General features: G+C 43.8%; 1 protein-coding gene across 2 annotated transcripts in view; it reads right to left on the bottom strand.

Moving 5' to 3' along the window:
• The window catches only part of mtrr (5-methyltetrahydrofolate-homocysteine methyltransferase reductase), a 100,270-nt gene that overhangs the window by 82,951 nt on the left and 2,949 nt on the right, over positions 1-14,370 (bottom strand). For both annotated transcript variants that reach the window (XM_034159701.1, XM_034159769.1), the window contains exons 5-9: positions 6,939-7,401; positions 6,154-6,267; positions 5,915-6,068; positions 1,540-1,628; positions 1,160-1,340 (exon numbers count right to left, since the gene is read on the bottom strand). In XM_034159701.1, the coding sequence (XP_034015592.1) occupies positions 1,160-1,340; positions 1,540-1,628; positions 5,915-6,068; positions 6,154-6,267; positions 6,939-7,401 (1,001 nt within the window). The remainder of the gene's footprint in view (positions 1-1,159; positions 1,341-1,539; positions 1,629-5,914; positions 6,069-6,153; positions 6,268-6,938; positions 7,402-14,370) is intronic.

The following is a 14,370-nucleotide window of genomic DNA, read 5'->3' as shown; positions in this document are numbered from 1 at the left end:
CCAAAAATAACTGACCCTGGATCAGCAAAGCGCAGTGACACAGCTGTTACAGAGGACGAACACCGCGGCCAACTCATTTCACTGTTCACTCAAATGTTATTAGATCTAAACCGCATCAGCAGCCAGCTCTCATAATGAGGTGACGCCTTTTGATTGCTGCCAACATGTGGCTCACTCAAAGGGTCAAAGGTGATGCGCTGTAGACGGTACACAGCCACAGCAACTGATCAGCATCATAAGTACAACCAGAGACAAAAAGTTTGTGTTTGCAGAAATGTGGCGCAAAACTAAAAATAAGACAGAAATGATGGTGCAGGGAAACCTCTGAAACACACGGAACATTATTTATAATTAAATGCTCTCATCGGCATCAGGACTGGAAGCTCTGCAAGGCTGCTTTACTGGAGCAACAGCGCCCCCTACAGCATAAAAAAAGATGCAGGCCCACATCAGCAACATGCATGTTGTTGAACTAAATGATTGTTGTGACCTTTTGCACAGATGTGGCTGCAAGTATCTGCATCTTAGGAGATGCTTTTTTTAATGAATTCAACTAGATGTGCATGTGAGTGCACACCCCTGCCAACACTCAAAATACTGCTGGGAAAAAAATATATATGCCATTTGAGTCCTTTTATTAGTGAGCATTTGACACAGATGATTAAAACAATATTTAAAAAAATTTTCTTCATCTTTTCTGAGCAGGTATTAAAATTACACCAATATGAAAGTACACTAAAATCACAGCTTTTCTGTTTCCATGGAGATCTGTCTATCCAAGATCACAAAAACCTCAGCTTAAAGAACTGTAGCTTTATTCAGCAATAAACTGAACTCCAAAACTGCTTTTAAAATATTGGTTAAAGCTGTTGGAGAAGTTAAAGTAACCCAGCACCGGTGAAAACCATCAACCTGCTCTGTGTTCAGCAGCGTCTCACACACACAGACATAAAATGTTGTTTCAAAGTAGATCTAACGTCATAATTTGTCAGTTACGATGACATAATTGTGGGCAGTTTCTTGTCCAAACATTGCACCATTTTTGTGTTGTTGTTATCCTGTCAAAGTAGTAATGAGTGGATCATATTTGTAGTATCCAGTACTGACTGCAGCCTACATCTGTGTGTTTGTGAACCAGTTTGTGCAGTGAGCGACTGACCTATGAGGAGGCTGAGTGGAGGTGAGCACGATGGAAACGCCGCCAGGAGCTCCAGAGCGCTGAGGTTCTGGTCCCTGACGTACAGGTTGTAGTCGGCCGAGCCTTGCTTGCTGCAGAGCTCCTGCAGTCTTCTCCTCTGCACGCTGTCCTCTGTGTGCTCCGCCAGCGCGCGCACGAACGCCTACCACAGACAAACAAATGTGATGTGTGTGTGCGTGCGCTGCACCGCGCCACTGTCAGCAGGTAATTATGTGTTGTTCTTCCTTTCATCACAGGAAAAAATAAGAATAAGTTCAGAGAGTGCATCCAAACATGAAGCAGGACGTCACATGAAAAAGCCTGCCGGCGTCGTCTTCCTGCAGAGACGCGTTTGGACAAACCTTCTTAGGAACGCTTCTGATCTCCAGACACCATGTGAGCAGGTACAGCAGAGAAGCAGTCTGAGGGAGGTACAGCGGTACCTGGGCACCTATAAACAAGAAGCCACAAACATTTCAATGCCAGCAGGAAGTTCAGTCAGTAAGTCCAAGAATTCACTAATTAAGTGAAACGAGGGAAACAGCACTCATGGACACGAAGGGACTAAGAGCTGTGGCAGGCAGATAAAGTATCAGTCAGGATGTGGTCACCTCATTTAGGGCAGAATCTTCTGGTAAAGGACATTTCATTGCCTGGTGAAAAGCTGACCTTTGACCCGATGACCCTGACCTTCAAACACCTGGGCCAACCTCGCAGAATTTCACAATATATGTCCCAAATCAGATTGAAAATAAAATTCCTAGACCTTTGTTCAAACCAGTCCTTTCAGGGCAAGTCCAGGTTCAACTTTCAGCTAAAGAACATGTCTGGTGGAATCATCCTCAAGGACCTCGGAATACCAGACAGACAGAAGGACAGACAAACAGGCAGAAGGACAGGCAGACAGGACTGACAAGCAGACAGACCAACAGAGTGACAGACCGCCAGGCAGACCGCCAGACAGACAGACTGACAGACAGGCAAACAGACTGACAGGCAGACCGACTGACAAGCAGACAAACAGGCAGACCAACAGAGTGACAGACCACCAGGCAGACCGACAGACAGACCAACAGACAAACAGGCAGACAGACTGGCAAACAGGCAGACCGACAGACCAGACGGACAGGCAACAGAGTGGACAGGACTGACAGGCAGACAGACTGACAGCAGACAGACCAACAGACAAACAGGCAGACCACAGAGTGACAGACTGCCAGGCAGACCGCCAGACAAACAGGCAGACAGACAGGCAGACCAACAGACAAACAGGCAGACAGACTGACAGACAGGGCAACCAACAGACAGACAGACCAACAGAGTGACAGACAAACAGGCAGATCGACAGGACAGATCAACAACAGGCAGACTGACAGGCAGACAGACTGGCAAACAGACAGACAAACAGGCAGACAGACTGACAGACAGGCAAACCGACAGACAGGCAGACCAACAGAGTGACAAACAAACAGGCAGATCAACAGACAGACTGACAAACAGCAGGCTGACAGGCAGACCGACTGGCAAACAGACAGACAAACAGGCAGACTGACAGGCAGGACAGACTGGCAAACAGACAGACAAAACAGGCAGACAGACCAACAGAGTGACAAACAGGCAGATCGACACAGACGACAGTCAAACAGGCAGGACTGACAGGCAGGCAGACTGGCAAACAGACAGACAAACAGGCAGACAGACTGACAGATATTATCCTGACCCTAATGACTGATCTTTTGGTAAATTTGATCTCCCTGGGAAATTCTAGAACCAGTCTACATTTGAGCCACATTTACTGCCAATCAAAGTGAATTTTTTTACTCTTCTTCTTTTTTCTTTTCTTTTTTTTTTTTTTTTTGATCTTTGGACCCACTGAAGGGCAATTCAGGAGTTGACTTACATCCACCTGCCAAGTTTCGTAGAAATTTGCAGAAGGACCTAGGAAACGTAGGCTGTCAGAAATCGCGCCCAAGGACCTGGGAGGACTCAACCAACAGACATTACCTTGATCCGAAGGACTGATCTTTGGTAAATTTGACCTCGCTGTGCCAAGTTTACTGCAAATCAGAGTGAAATTTTTGACCCTTTGATGGCCAATGAAGGGCAATTCAGGAGTTGCTTATAGCCACCTGCCAAGTTTGGTATAATGTGCCAAAGGACCGAAGAGATGGAGACCATCAAATCAAATTCCTTGACCTTTGACCACAATGGCCTTAACCTCCATATGAATGATTAACCTTTGGATGACCTTGCCGGGGTAACGCTGCAATCCACCTACATATATGGGGTACGTCTGGTCCAAATCCCTTGACCTTGGCTTAAATGAAGCTTTAAAGAACAATTCCGAGGTCAAACATCCGCATACTAATGGCCCAATCACACAGCACACGATGATTCCTGAACGAAGGGAAAAAAAGTTAAAAAAAGTCACAATTCATTGAGGAAAACGTGGACAAAAGAGCTTTATCACCAAACAGCCTGCAAAGCAAGAGCGCAAAAGGGACGAAAGAGGAACTAAACAAAACCGAAGCTAATGATCTCAACGCTTTAAATGAAACGTGCCTGGAGCCACAGCTGGAGCAGTGTGTGTCTGCATCTCTGAGTTCCAGGACTCGGCGCCTTGTATGGCAGCACCCTGACATCGGGGTGTGAATGTGAGGCATAATTGTAAAGTGCTTTGAGCGTCTGATGCAGATGGGAAAAGCGCTATATAAATGCAGTCCATTTATATACTGATTTATAACAGAAAACTGCCAAAAGGGGAAATAAATATAAGTGTAAAGTGATTTAACTATATCAGAGCAGTAAACTGATCAGTCCATGTGAATGCCGCACACTGACTCACATGTGCGGTTATTTCCACCAGCTGACCACTGATCCACAGCGTGAATTCTGCCTTCAGAACAGCTCTTATATAATCTTTTGATTTATCTACCTGTTGCCACATGTACAGAAGGGCTGGATTGTCATTCCTACACTCATATTGTTTTATTTAATAATTATAATTAGAACTTTGTGACTGCATGAATAGTTGGGCTCTGTGCCATGGAGTGGCGCAGAGAGGAGGAGGAGGACAGAGCCAGATGTGTGGCTTCATGCGGGTCTCGTCTGGCACATTTTCCCAAACATCAGGCACATGCAGCAGGTGGAACACCTGCAGGAGCGCGCTGAAGAGCATTGAAATTAGTCTTTTAGCTGACTTGGTGTCAGCAATCAAACTGAATGTTGTGCAGCAGGGTTTAATTGTGCGCACGCTTCTCCCTCCGCCAAACTGGAGGAGGTGCAGAGATGTCTGGCTGTACGTGAGTCTCCTCTCACTCCCCTGGTTCCAGAGGGTCAGACTCGTTCTCCCGCTCATCGGTTACAACAGCAGGTGGAACACCTGCAGGAGCGTCCTGAGGCGCTTCAGCAGGAACTGTGGAACGACATTTGGAGCCGAGTTTAATTGTGCGCACGTGACAGAAAACTGATTCGTCGTGGCGCGCAGTGAAATGTGACGCCACGTTACAAGTCGTGTCAAAACTTGACAGTTTCCGTGTCACTTCGTAATAACGCGTGACAGTTTTGGGCTCCAAGAACCATCACAGGAACCACTACGAACGTTGTCACGTTCTATTAAGGATCACTACTCATCAAGACGGATCAATACGCTCAGTTGCGACCTCCACGACATGAGACGAAATGAGGATGGTATGTGACGTTTGTGGAAGATTTTTTGACAGGCAAAAACATGCTCTACGAATATCAAGAATATCACGCACCAACACGCACTATAAGAAACCCTATTCAGATGCGTTGTCACATTAAGAATGTCAGGAATGTGTCACGAATGACAGAAAAATGACATTCTTAACGCGTCTTGCTTATGTGTAAACGCACCTTAATGTTACGTTTCACTGGTATTCCTGTTACTTCATGGACTCTTGATTTCTCTGTTATTTTGCATGTTTGTAAGTACCCTGTTTGGTTTTTTCACTCCTAATTGCCAGCTGTTTCTGGTTATCTCCTCACCATCACATCTCCTGAGATACCGCCGCCCTGAGTTAGGGTTGGACTCTGTATTTCTGTTGTGACCACCCGCACCTGTTGTGTTGTTTTTGGTCACCCTTGTGGAAATTAAAACACCTTGGATTTTTGGAACTCTTCACTTTGTGTTCTGGCTGTTCTGCTAATTAGGGTTCAATTTAACTCCAATTCTGCTCAGACCGTAACAATCCAAGCCATCACTTTTGAATGAAATGCTCCACGAATATCAAGAATATCAACGCACCAACATGCACTATTATGAAACATATTCAGATGCGTAAGTCACATTAAGAATGTCAGGAATGTGTCACGAATGACAGAAAAATGACATTCGTAACGCGTCTTGCTTATGTGTAAAACATGGACGATTGAGGTTTTTGTTGCCCTTCATTCAAATTTTTCGACAGGTTCAAAAAGCGTCAGCTGCAGGAACGAAAGCTGCGTGACGGTTAACATGATGTCAACCGAAAGTCCCAGATTTCTTGTTTTCCTTGGGCTTCGTTGCCGTTGTTAAGTTGCCGTGTGACTGGGCCATTAGTCAGTGAAAATCAGTGAAAGGACCTGGGAGGAGCAAGGGAGCAAATAAATTAAAGAAAACGTTCGTTGTGGTGCAGTCAATCCAGTGAGAGCCAGCTGAAGGCAAAAGCCCACAGCAACATTTAATTTGCTCATCAGGAGCTGAAACACCACAGAACAACAGGTGAGCTGCACCTTTTTTCTTTGTGTCCTTCTGTACAGACACCTGAACACGATGGTGTCTCTGTTCATAAAGACCCAGGCTGCGCAGCATCTCCTCCACCTCAGAGGCCCGGTTTGGACAGAAGACGTCAAACGAGTCCCCCGGCAGATACGTCAAGGGGTGAGCCTGAAAGCATGTTATTTATCAAAACAGAGTAACTTGGTCATAATTCACTCAATGACCCAGAGAAATGCTGAACATGGACACTCACAGAGACGTCCAGCTCCAGAAGAAGAGAAGTCTTTACGGAATCTCCTTTGCTCAGCTGTACAGCCGAGGATACGGGTACCGCATAAAGATCTTCTTTACTCAACGGCACTATCACCTAAACGAGAACAGTTGAAGATCATGGTGACACCTGCAGAAACCACAGATCCAGGTCATCACTTGATCCAGTGTCGCAGATCGAACCTTCCCGCCTAAAAATTGATCCCCCTTACCTTCACTGTGCATGCGTCACGTTGGAGCGTCAGCAGCGAGTCACAGATTATCACCTCAATTCTGCTTAAAACTGACTTGAGAGTGATTTAAGAGGTTTTACTTTGTCATCTGATGGTTGATAATCACATTACTCCCTTTGATCACTTTGGGTGTAGAGACTCAGTCTCAGAGAGTCAGACTCGGACATGCTCTGTTCACTGATTATGAAATAATGCTGAATTTATGTGGAAATGATTGTTGTACAAAAGCTTCAGATATCTGCCGCTGATATAGATGATAACTGGAGGCAGTTTGAAGCAGAAACGAGGTGATAACTGGTGAACTGTGACTGTCGCTCCCAAATGACGCATGCGCAGTGAAGGCAGAGCAGACTGATTTTTATGGGGGACCGTTTGGTTGGCGACACCAGATCCCTACATGCACTTTGAAAGATATTCATGAGTTCACACAACTAAAATAATAATAATAATAACAATTTTGGCATACAGTAAAGACCTGAAGTTATACCAAAATACACAAGAACGTGTCGGATTCATTGATGGCATCAGTTCTCACCTCGTCTTTGGAGTCCATTTCTTGTAGTGACACATCTAAAAAGGCAGGCGGCAGTGCAGGAACATTGAGTGATGACTCAGACAATGGAGGCAGAGAGCGCGCCAGCGAAGGCACCGAAATAACGTCATAAACTTCAGAAACCTCTCCCCGAGTCTCAGGTTCAGGACCTTGAACACTGGCAATGTCACCGGGCATGGAGGCAATCCCACCGCTTCCTGCAGGGGGCGCTGACCTGAGAGCAGAGTCTGACTCCACAGACGTGGGGTCTGACTTGGAGCTCCTGTTGTCGTTGAGGCTAAGAAGGTTTAACGTGATATCTGACACGGATGAATCTGATCTGTCCTTTGCCGAGTCGCTGTGCTCCTGGATCGTGTGGCCACGCCCAGCTGACGCCATTTTTAATGAGGCTTCTTTGACTGCCTTCCACAGTCCTTCAAGCCAGGGGTCCACGACCAACTCCAGCCTACAAAGTCCACAAGACAATGGAAATAAGGTCACCAAACAACATGCCCAGTAGGGGGAGAAGATTGGCAACAACTTGCCTCATTTCTGCAGCGCACTGCAACAGAAACAGAGCTGCTAAGGAGCAACCGAGACACCGGTTTAAGGCTCGTTAAATGAGATGTTCACAGCAGCTAACCTTAAACCATGGAAAAAAGAGAGCAATCCTATATTTGCGTTATTGATGTTATTATATAATAGCACCTGCTATTGAGGTGGGCGCCACTACTGAGGTATTACCTAGATTTACAGAATTTGACAGTATCTCACTAGTCATGCTGACAAAACTCGTAATGTCAACAAAAAGCTCAACCTGTTATTTGATCCTATACCAACAAAACTGTTTAAGGACCTGTGGCCCACTCTTGGGCCGACTGTGCTGGAAATTATTAATCTTTCTTTAACTTCTGGATCTGTTCTTAAATGTTTCAAAACTGCAGTGATTAAACCATTACTTAAGAAATCTAATCTTGACCCTAGTGTATTGAAAAACTATCGGCCGATATCAAATCTATCCTTTTGCTCTAAAATTCTGGAAAAAATGGTTTCACGGCAGCTCGTAGACTTAGTCTTAGTCTTACTGAGAATAATCTTTTTGAGCCACTGCAGTCTGCTTTTAGAAAATATCATTCCACAGAGACGGCTCTCACTAAAGTGGTGAATGATCTTCTGCTTGCAATGGATTCAGACACGACTACCGTTCTGGTGCCGTTAGATCTCAGTGCTCCGTTTGATAAGTGGATCATCAACTTGATAGGCTGGAAAATCATTTTGGGATTATTGGGAGTGCCCTTGCATGGTTGACATCATACCTGACCAGTGGTTCTCACTGTGTTTTGTACAGTAACACCACCTCTAACCTTAGTGACATGAAATTTTGGGTTCCACAGGGGTCTGTCTTAGGGTTAGGGTTAGGCCCCCTGCTTTTCTCCCTTTATATAGCACCCCTTGGGCACATATTGCAGCATTTTGGGATTACCTTTCACTGCTATGCTGATGATACTCAGTTATATATGCCAATAACTGCTGGTAATCTCATCAACATAAAATCCTTAGAAGATTGCCTTGCATCAGTGAGAAGCTGGATATCTAGCAACTTTCTACTTTTAAACTCTGATAAGACTGAAATGATGGTTCTTGGTCCAGTGAGACATCTGCATCAATTTGACCAGTTAACGCTTAGCCTAGGCTTGTGTGTCATACATCACACTGACAAAGTGAGGAACCTTGGGGTAATTTTTGATCGTACATTGTCCTTTGACCTCCACATTAGAGATATTACTAGGACTGCTTTCTTCCACCTGCGAAATATAGCGAAGATTCGTCCCATCCTGTCTATGGCTGATGCTGAGACCCTGATCCATGCATTTGTCTCTTCTCGATTGGACTACTGCAATGTTCTATTTTCTGGTTTACCACAGTCCAGCATTAGGGCTCTCCAATTGGTTCAAAATGCTGCTGCCAGACTTTTGACACAAAGCAGAAAGTTTGACCACATTACACCCATTGTGGTGTCTTCACTGGCTTCCTGTCCCAGTGAGATCAGATCTTAAGGTTCTGCTACTGGCCTACAAAACTGTTCATGGACTGGCACCTCCCTACCTAGCTGACCTAATTAAACCTTACGTACCGGCCTGGGCTTTACGTTCTCAGAGTGCAGGACTACTTTGTGTCCCTAGGGTGAATAAGAAGTCTGCGGGTCACAGAGCTTTCTCTTATCGTGTCCCTGTTCTGTGGAATGATCTCCCTGCATCAATAAAACAGTCAGATTCTGTGGAGACTTTCAAGTCCAGACTTAAGATGCACTTATTTTCCCTTTCGTATGGCTAGCATATTGGCATACATGTAGTATGTTAGTGTGCTTTTCTACCCTTTTAAATTCATTTATTAGTAAACAGAGCGGGCCGCTGCCTCAACTTCATCTAAAGTCTGGGTCGTTTAGTGAAGCTTAGGGCTAGTGGCTGGTGAACACCTCAGTATTTCTCCTGTTTTTCTACAGCTAGCCAGGCCCCTGTAGTCGGTGCGGACCAAGGTAGCTTAGCCACCGTTAGTTTCCCTCTGGCAGATCCCGAGCAGCCGGGAAAGCAGGCTGACTGGGTGACTGTGAGGAGGAAGCGTAGCCCTAAACAGAAGCCCCGTGTACACCGCCAACCCGTTCATTTCTAACCGTTTTTCCCAACTCGGCGACACACCCCGCCGAGGATCAAACTCTGGTTATTGGCGACTCTGTTTTGAGAAACGTGAAGTTAGCGACACCAGCAACCATAGTCAATTGTCTTCCGGGGGCCAGAGCAGGCGACATTGAAGGAAATTTGAAACTGCTGGCTAAGGCTAAGCGTAAATTTGGTAAGATTGTAATTCACGTCGGCAGTAATGACACCCGGTTACACCAATCGGAAGTCACTAAAATTAACATTGAATCGGTGTGTAACTTTGCAAAAACAATGTCGGACTCTGTAGTTTTCTCTGGGCCCCTCCCCAATTCGGACCGGGAGTGACATGTTTAGCCGCATGTTCTCCTTGAATTGCTGGCTGTCTGAGTGGTGTCCAAAAAATGAGGTGGGCTTCAAAGATAATTGGCAAAGCTTCTGGGGAAAACCTGGTCTTGTTAGGAGAGACGGCATCCATCCCACTTTGGATGGAGCAGCTCTCATTTATAGAAATCTGGCCAATTTTCTTAAATCCTCCAAACAGTGACTATCCAGGGTTGGGACCAGGAAGCAGAGTTGTAGTCTTACACACCTCTCTGCAGCTTCTCTCCCCCTGCCATCCCCTCATTACCCCATCCCCGTAGAGACGGTGCCTGCTCCCAGACCACCAATAACCAGTAAAAATCTATTTAAGCATAAAAATTCAAAAAGAAAAAATAATATAGCACCTTCAACTGCACCACAGACTAAAACAGTTAAATGTGGTCTATTAAACATTAGGTCTCTCTCTTCTAAGTCCCTGTTAGTAAATGATATAATAATTGATCAACATATTGATTTATTCTGCCTTACAGAAACCTGGTTACAGCAGGATGAATATGTTAGTTTAAATGAGTCAACACCCCCGAGTCACACTAACTGCCAGAATGCTCGTAGCACGGGCCCGAGGCGGAAGGATTAGCAACAATCTTCCATTCCAGCTTATTAATTTAATCAAAAACCCAGACAGAGCTTTAATTCATTTGAAGCTTGACTCTTAGTCTTGCCATCCACAATTGGAAGTCCCAAAAACAGTTTTATTTGTTATTATCTATCGTCCACCTGGTTGTTACTGTGAGTTTCTCTGTGAATTTTCAGACCTTTTGTCTGACTTAGTGCTTAGCTCAGATAAGATAATTATAGTGGGTGATTTTAACATCCAACCAGATGCTGAGAATGACAGCCTCAACACTGCATTAATCTATTATTAGACTCAACTGGCTTTTGCTCAAAATGTAAATGAGTCCACCCACCACTTTAATCATATCTTAGATCTTGTTCTGACTTATGGTATGGAAACTGAAAGACTTAAACAGTATTCCTGAAAACTCCCTTCTGTCTGATCATTTCTTAATAACATTTACATTTACTCTGATGGACTACCCAGCAGTGGGGAATAAGTTTCATTACACTAGAAGTCTTTCAGAAAGCGCTGTAACTAGGTTTAAGGATATGATTCCTTCTTTATGTTCTCTAATGCCATATACCAACACAGTGCAGAGTATCTACCTAAACTCTGTAAGTGAGATAGAGTATCTCGTCATAGTTTTACATCGTCATTGAAGACAACTTTGGATGCTGTAGCTCCTCTGAAAAGAGAGCTTTAATCAGAAGTGCCTGACTCCGTGTATAACTCACAAATTCGCAGCTTAAAGCAGATAACACGTAAGTTGGAGAGGAAATGGCGTCTCCACTAATTTAGAAGATCTTCACTTAGCCTGGAAAACGAGTCTGTTGCTCTATAAAAAAAGCCCTCCGTAAAGCTACGACATCTACTACTCCATCACTAATTGAAGAAAATAAGAACAACCCAGGTTTCTTTTCAGCACTGTAGCCAGGTGACAAAGAGTCAGAGCTCTATTGAGCCGAGTATTCCTTTAACTAGTAATGACTTCATGACTTTCTTTGCTAATAAAAATTTTAACTATTAGAGAAAAAAATTACTCATAACCATCCCAAAGACGTATCGTTATCTTTGGCTGCTTTCAGTGATGCCGGTATTTTGGTTAGACTCTTTCTCTCCGATTGTTCTGTCTGAGTTATTTTCATTAGTTACTTCATCCAAACCATCAACATGTCTATTAGACCCCATTCCTACCAGGCTGCTCAAGGAAGCCCTACCATTATTTAATGCTTCGATCTTAAATATGATCAATCTATCTTTATTAGTTGGCTATGTACCACAGGCTTTTAAGGTGGCAGTAATTAAACCATTACTTAAAAAGCCATCACTTGACCCAGCTATCTTAGCTAATTATAGACCAATCTCCAACCTTCCTTTTCTCTCAAAAATTCTTGAAAGGGTAGTTGTAAAACAGCTAACTGAGCATCTGCAGAGGAATGGTCTATTTGAAGAGTTTCAGTCAGGTTTTAGAATTCATCATAGTACAGAAACAGCATTACTGAAGGTTACAAATGATCTTCTTATGGCCTCGGACAGTGGACTCATCTCTGTGCTTGTTCTGTTAGACCTCAGTGCTGCTTTTGATACTGTTGACCATAAAATTTTATTACAGAGATTAGAGCATGCCACAGGTATTAAAGGCACTGCGCTGCGGTGGTTTGAATCATATTTATCTAATAGATTACAATTTGTTCATGTAAACGGGGAATCTTCTTCACAGACTAAGGTTAATTATGGAGTTCCACAAGGTTCTGTGCTAGGACCAATTTTATTCACTTTATACATGCTTCCCTTAGGCAGTATTATTAGACGGCATTGCTTAAATTTTCATTGTTACGCAGATGATACCCAGCTTTATCTATCCATGAAGCCAGAGGACACACACCAATTAGCTAAACTGCAGGAATGTCTTACAGACATAAAGACATGGATGACCTCTAATTTCCTGCTTTTAAACTCAGATAAAACTGAAGTTATTGTACTTGGCCACACAAATCTTAGAAACATGGTGTCTAACCAGATCCTTACTCTGGATGGCATTACCCTGACCTGTAGTAATACTGTGAGAAATCTTGGAGTCATTTTTGATCAGGATATGTCATTCAAAGCGCATATTAAACAAATATGTAGGACTGCTTTTTTGCATTTACGCAATATCTCTAAAATTAGAAAGGTCTTGTCTCAGAGTGATGCTGAAAAACTAATTCATGCATTTATTTCCTCTAGGCTGGACTATTGTAATTCATTATTATCAGGTTGTCCTAAAAGTTCCCTGAAAAGCCTTCAGTTAATTCAAAATGCTGCAGCTAGAGTACTAACAGGGACTAGAAGGAGAGAGCATATCTCACCCATATTGGCCTCTCTTCATTGGCTTCCTGTTAATTCTAGAATAGAATTTAAAATTATTCTTCTTACTTATAAGGTTTGAATAATCAGGTCCCATCTTACCTTAGGGACCTCATAGTACCATATCACCCCAATAGAGCGCTTCGCTCTCACACTGCAGGCTTACTTGTAGTTCCTAGGGTTTGTAAGAGTAGAATGGGAGGCAGAGCTTTCAGCTTTCAGGCTCCTCTTCTGTGGAACCAGCTCCCAATTCAGATCAGGGAGACAGACACCCTCTCTACTTTTAAGATTAGGCTTAAAACTTTCCTTTTTGCTAAAGCTTATAGTTAGGGCTGGATCAGGTGACCCTGAACCATCCCTTAGTTATGCTGCTATAGACTTAGACTGCTGGGGGGTTCCCATGATGCACTGAGTGTTTCTTTCTCTTTTTTGCTCGTATGCACCACTCTGCATTTAATCATTAGTGATTGATCTCTGCTCCCCTCCACAGCATGTCTTTTTCCTGGTTTCTCTCCCTCAGCCCCAACCAGTCCCAGCAGAAGACTGCCCCTCCCTGAGCCTGGTTCTGCTGGAGGGTTTCTTCCTGTTTAAAAACGGAGTTTTCCTTACCCACTGTCGCCCAGTGCTTGCTCACAGGGGGTCATTTTGACCATTGGGGTTTTACGTAATTATTGTATGGCCTTGCCTTACAATATAAGCGCCTTGGGGCAACTGTTTGTTGTGATTTGGCGCTATATAAATAAAACTGATTGATTGAACTGTTTTTCTTGTTGCTTAATGCTGACAAATTATACCGTATTTGTTGTCTTTCCGATGTCTGATTCTGTTTTTTTTTTCTCTGTTTGAGGTGTGGCTCCATTCAGATATGGGTGTAGTGTCTGTTTTCTGTTTCTGTAACCCTCCTGTCCTGTGCACCAGCAAAATTTCCTGTATATTCGTTTTGTAAATTGTGTCGATACATGGCCCAAGTAGAGTGTCACCCCTTTAAGTCTGGTCTGCTTGAGGTTTCTTCCTCAATATGATCAGAGGGAGTTTTTTCCTTACACTGTCACCTGTGTTGCTCTAGGGGTTGTAAGGTTAGACCTTACTTGTGTGAAGCGCCTTGAGGCAACTTTGTTGTGATTTGGTGCTACGAATTGACATGAGACGCCAACCTGAAACAGGCTGCCGAGCTACGTATTTAGAGTTCAGATGCAAAACCCAGTAAGTCCTTTTTTTTTCAAATGGAGAAAATGCAGTTAAAAATGGAGATTTAAAGGAAACCCTATGCAGAAATGCACAGACTTTTATCTATAACATGAAAACAGTTTGTTCAAATTCTTTCATATTTTGCACAATGATGGTCCCCTTGACTGTATGTGTTGGTGTCAACTAAAAATTTATGGTTTTGGAGATACTGGATTTTGCATCTGAACTCTTCATATGTTCTGACCTAATGTACCGGAGGCTCCTCACCGTGTGCATGTGGAGGGTGTCTGTGGTGTGAAGTGAA

This window comes from Thalassophryne amazonica, chromosome 1 (assembly GCF_902500255.1).
Source record: "Thalassophryne amazonica chromosome 1, fThaAma1.1, whole genome shotgun sequence".
Classification (NCBI taxonomy): Eukaryota; Metazoa; Chordata; class Actinopteri; order Batrachoidiformes; family Batrachoididae; genus Thalassophryne; species Thalassophryne amazonica.
Note: the sequence above shows the minus strand (reverse complement) of the source record. Positions and strands in the feature narration are given on the sequence as shown.